Source organism: Eurypyga helias, unplaced genomic scaffold, assembly GCF_000690775.1.
Source record: "Eurypyga helias isolate BGI_N326 unplaced genomic scaffold, ASM69077v1 scaffold45004, whole genome shotgun sequence".
Classification (NCBI taxonomy): Eukaryota; Metazoa; Chordata; class Aves; order Eurypygiformes; family Eurypygidae; genus Eurypyga; species Eurypyga helias.
Window position 1 is genome coordinate 25,019 of NW_010246565.1, and position 5,204 is coordinate 30,222.

The following is a 5,204-nucleotide window of genomic DNA, read 5'->3' on the forward strand; positions in this document are numbered from 1 at the left end:
TTCCCGTGGCCATCGCTGTGGCTGATGTTTGCCACAGCCATGGATTTCAGCCAGCAACAGCAATTATTCAAAACAGTCTGCTTTGACACAAGCAAGCCGTGGAAGAAGAAAGGGGGAAAGGGAAAATTTGGTAGCAGCCCCGTTGAGCTGGGGTGGAGGTTATTACAGAAATGACACCTTCAGATCAAATTTGGGATGGGAGATCTTTTGGAAGGGGCTTCCCAAGGGTCCCATTCAGCCCAATACACCAGGAGCGTGTTTGTAGGGACGGAATGGTGTGGTGAAGTGTTTCCTGACTCATATATCATTTATGTTGCCACTTGCCAAAGGGACGCAGGTCATTACCCACCAAAGGAGAGTGATTTCTACCCCTGTGGCACTTAGCATTGCCTGACATCAGCCAGGCCCATGTAGTAGGATGGATACTGTCCTACCTGCCCGTGTGGCCAGCACCTGTTGAATCCATCCATCCATCCATCTCTCCATCCATCCATCCATCCATCCATCCCCCTGCATGGTGGCTCACCACTTCCAAGCAGGAGTGTGCTGATTCCTCAAGTTGTTTTGAACCCACATAAATCACTGGACCTGGCATAATGAAGAAGAATAAATTGATCTTTTCACATCTCTTGACCTTAGCAGGGGAGGAGCACTCAGAGTGGATGCAGGGGTATGGAAAGATAAAATACTAGTAAGCTTTGTGGTCATCAATTTGAGTCTCGGTTCTTCTCCCAGATGCTTTTTTGGGCTGTGTCACCCTGTGTCCCTTGAAAGAGGCTCCACTACCATGCCAGCCAGGACAAGCCTGGAGCATCACACCAGCTTTCTCCAGCAGCAGAACAACCCCAGGCTTTGGTCTTTTTCCCCAGTTTTTGCTAAAAGTGGTAAAAACATAGCTGCAGCTCCCTGGGGTGGGATGGGGAAGCACTGGGGCTGGGATGCCGGTTTCTTGCCTCGTAAGGTCCTGACTGGCCACCGAGGCTGGCCCCGGCATGGGCCTGCCCCTTTCTCTTTTGGACCGAGTTGAATTGAATTGTCTTTTCTACCTCTCCTTAGGTGCATGTTTGCTTCCTGCCTCTCTGGGGTGGGGCGGGGCACGAAAAGGAAGCGAGACCAGTGTGGGATTTCCTCCACCTTCCTTCCAACCCTTTCTTTATTTACGTCTCTTTTGTATTGTTTCTACCTTTAAGGTTTAGGTTATTTTTTTCTTACCTCCCTTGCTGTCAAAACCCCTGTCAAAATTTTACAGTCCTATTTATGGGATAGACCCATTTTGTGGCTAACTGGATGAAAACTCCCTCCTGTCTTTTGCACCTGGGTTTCATCTGCTGGGTGCCTGCACCTGTGTTTTGCTTCCTTACCTCCTCTTCTCCTGCAGACAGTTGCAGGTCTATAGGAAATATGACCTGTGTCCATAAAAGCACTTTTACTGCAGATCACAGAATCACAGACTGGTTTGGGTGGGAAGGGACCTTAAAGATCATCCAGTTCCAACCTCCCTGCCATGGGCAGGGACACCTTCCACTAGACCAGGTTGCTCCAAGCCTCATCCAGCCTGGCCTTGGACACTTCCAGGGATGGGGCATCCACAGCTTCTCTGGGCAACCTGTTCCAGTGCCTCCCCACTCTCAGTGGTTTGACTCGGTGGATTCAAGTCAGAGTGCCTATTTTATGATGTTTTTATAGTGATTACCTGAGTTTGGGAGGGGGAAAAAAACCACCTAAGCTGAAACATGTGCAATTTAAGAAACAAAGCTTGAGCTTGCAAAAAGAATGTAACTTTCAGAATGGTCAGAAGTGTCACCTTAGTTATCTGAGGCTCCTCACTGCTTCAGGGATGTGAGAGACCCTCATAACGGGTTTGGACAAACAGCATTTGACACATCCCTTGGCTGCTCCTTTACAAGAGCTGGATGTGCCTTATTTTGGGAATGACTTGCAGAGCTCTGCATGGAATCTGGTGGACCTCCCACCTGGGGGAGACCTGCTTTTTTGGGAACCACCAAGTCTTGCCCTCCTGCTCATCCTCCAACTTGTTTGAAGTCCTGTGAGTTCGACTTCTCTGCTGCTGCTGCTCTGCTTTCTGCTTGACACTGTGATAGCAGAATGTGGGATTTGGGATGAGTTTAGAGAGCATGAGACAAGCCCCGAGACAATGACGCAGGGTTTATGATCAGCATTTATTTCTACAAATACCTATTCTGGGTGGAAACCAAGGTCGTTTCCTTAGTTTAAAGTTTATCATGGTGTTTTTACTTTTTCCTAGGTGTCAGCTTTCAGGATGTTACGACAACTTCTGCAAGCCCAGAAAAAAATGGGCAGATCAACCTCACTGCCAGCCAGATGGAAGCAACCACCCCTAAAAGCAATCCAGGAAACTCATCATCCACCTCAGCGATGCCACCTGCCGAAGTTGCAGGGGCCAGCCCTACAAGCAAGCCAGTAAACTCATCGTCCAACCCTGTGATACCATCCACCACAGCTGTAGGGACCACCACTGCAAGCAAACAGGGAAACCCACAATCCGGACCTGCGACATCACCTGACGCAGTTCAAAGGAACGCCACCACGAAGAACCTGGGAACATCACCACCTGCCTCCACAACATCGTCCCACCTGTCTCAGCAGGTGAACTCTTCAGCCAGCTCTGCAGCCTCAACAGCTACCCCTGCTAAAACCTCCAGCACGGCCCAGCAGAAGATCGGCCCTCCAGACAGTTCAGGAAGCTTGGCAGCCACCACTACTGTAAAACCCAGCCCCACTCATGCCAGCAGCTCTCCAGGCACCACACGACATTTGGGGACTAATGTCACACACTCTCCCAGCGTGAAAGCTCAGACAAGCCAGTCTTCTGACAAGTTGAACAGCACTGCAGCAAGCCCCAGAGTCCCCACGAGCAGCCTTTCCCCTGGGCTCAGTGGCTATGGTGTCTCTTCTCCTACAGCTGTCACCAAGCAGCCTCACACTTCTCCCAGTTCTCCAGTCCAGAGATTGGCCTCTTCCACCAGCCCTGGAAGCATCAGCACTGTTTCCACTTTAGAAGGATCTGACACCACCACCACTAGTGGCAGCAGCAACAAGGTCCCAGAGGCACCCACCACACCCACTCTTACACCAGGTACCAGAAGATGAGAACTTTGATTTCTTGGGTTGGGAGGAGAAGATGAGAACTTTGATTTCTTGGGTTGGGAGGCCCTTTTGTGGTCTTCTCCTTTGCCTACCCTAAACACCTCCTGTCAATTCGGGATGTGAACACCTTGTCTCGTTTCATGACTTTCCAACGTAGTTGTCTCCATGACAACTGGGTGTTTAAGTCCCTGTTGTCATCGGTGGAGATCGAGTCAATGCAATTAGTGAAATTCAAGGCACGAACCAACAGTCAAAGTGTAGACATGGGTTTTCGGATGAACCAAATTGTGCCTGAAGCACCATCAACTGCAATGACCCGATCTTCAGTGACTGCAAAAGGGACGATGAGTTCGTAGGTGGAGACTGGGATTGTAGAGTTGGCAAAACAGATTGACAGCACCCCGAATGCTGACTGTAGAAGATCCTTAAGTATGGCTGACAGCTTAGTAAAGGCTGTCTGGGCATGCATAGGAAATAAGCTCTAGATGACTAAGGAGATTTTGTGGCTAAACTCTTGAGTCTACAACCTCTAAAGAGTCTAAGCAGCTAGGTAGAATATTCATCTTTGCACCGGGGGGCTTGGCCGCCAACTTCTGTCTAAGCAGTATTATGGCTGCCCATGTGGTGTTCAGGAGCTTGCTGAGCACTATTAATACGTCTTCTCTAGACCTCTGGAGATTTATAGAGCCGTGTGAGTTCAGAAGCATCCTGGTGAGGCACAGCCTAGGGTCCCCTTTGGCGTTTTGTCTGGTAGCATTTAGGGGAAGCAGTCACACTGGGAATGAGGGCTCCACAGAGCCTTCCAGACTTGGGTGGGATTGTGGGTTCAGCTCCCACCTGGCTCTGAATGAAAACCGTGATGACACTGAAGCCCGACATTATATACCTCTGGAAAACATTGTTCTTGACCCAATTTCCAGCTACCTGCAATACAGAAGCCACTCAAAAAAACATCTCCCCCACCTTGGCCTTCCAGCTCCTCCTCCTGTCAGCATCACTAAATGGGCCCAGGTCTTAATGCAAGGCCATCTTCACTGGTTTCATTCAAGTCATGTTTGGAGCATGTTAGCAGGCATTAGGAGGTAAATGGGTGTCGTCTTGAAGGATGTTTCTTTCCCCTCCTGCTCCACAGGCCTGTTCTCCATTAAAGGATGATATATGAAATCATGTTAAATCAGATTTGACCTCAAGATTGGGCATAAAAATGTTTAGAAAACCTTTACATTTAATAAATAGGGGAGAGAATGCAAGAGAAACAGATGGCTTCGAAATTAATTCTCTCCTGGAGCCTCCAGAATGTGTCTGGAAGATAAATAACCCTCATCTTTTCTGCAAAAGTCCCAAAAGCAAACAGGCTGTGAGCAGGATGTCTTGTTTTAATTCTCTTTGTCACCATTTAAGGATCAATTAGAAATCCAGGGTTGGAGATGCATTTCTTCAAAAAGGATTTGGGGTGGCAGGAGGCTGCAACGCTCCTTGCACTACTCCCACTGCACAAGAAACTGTAAGATGACACAGACCTTAACAAAGGCATCTGAGATGATCTCAGGTATCCGAGACAGATGCATGGGGCTGGTAGACGTGGGGTGTGTGGCTTCTGGAGCAGCAGGCAGGCAGGACACCCCAAGGCTGTCTCCCATAGTACCAGGCTACTTGTAGGCGTGTCATCCTCGGCTTCTTCCATAGCTGATGGAGATGCAGTCAACAGAGGTTACAGCACTTCATCCCCTCCTGACAGAGGCGGCTGCAGTTGTCAGTGGGATTGCATAGTGGGAGATCCTGGGTAGGCAGCTCAGATAGTCTACCCCTGTTGTAGAAACCTCCAGGGACAACACCCCAGATAAAGGGCAGAAAGACTCTACAGAGGGATCTGGACAAGCTGGATCGATTGGCCGAGGCTGCTGTGTGAGGTTCAACATGCCAAGTGCCGGGTCCTGCACTTGGGTCACAACAACCCTCTGCAGTGCTACAGGCTTGGGGATGAGGGGCTGGAAAGGTTTAGATTGGGTATTAGGGAAAATGTCTTCCCAGAAAGGGCTGTCAGGCATTGGAAGGGGCTGCCCATGGGGGGTGGT

At 49.5% G+C, this 5,204-nt stretch overlaps 1 protein-coding gene across 1 annotated transcript; it reads left to right on the forward strand.

The window, feature by feature from the left end:
• The first annotated feature begins 2,343 nt into the window (after nt 1–2,343).
• Nucleotides 2,344–3,132, forward strand: LOC104508710 (mucin-5AC-like). Its single transcript, XM_010150425.1, has one exon. It carries the CDS (start codon nt 2,344–2,346, stop codon nt 3,130–3,132), a length of 789 nt encoding a protein of 262 aa, XP_010148727.1.
• The last annotated feature ends 2,072 nt before the right edge of the window (nt 3,133–5,204 follow it).

Excerpts from the sequence above, each read along its gene's own strand:
- LOC104508710 (XM_010150425.1), top strand. The coding sequence starts at position 2,344 with ATGGAAGCAACCACCCCTAAAAGCAATCCAGGAAACTCATCATCCACC.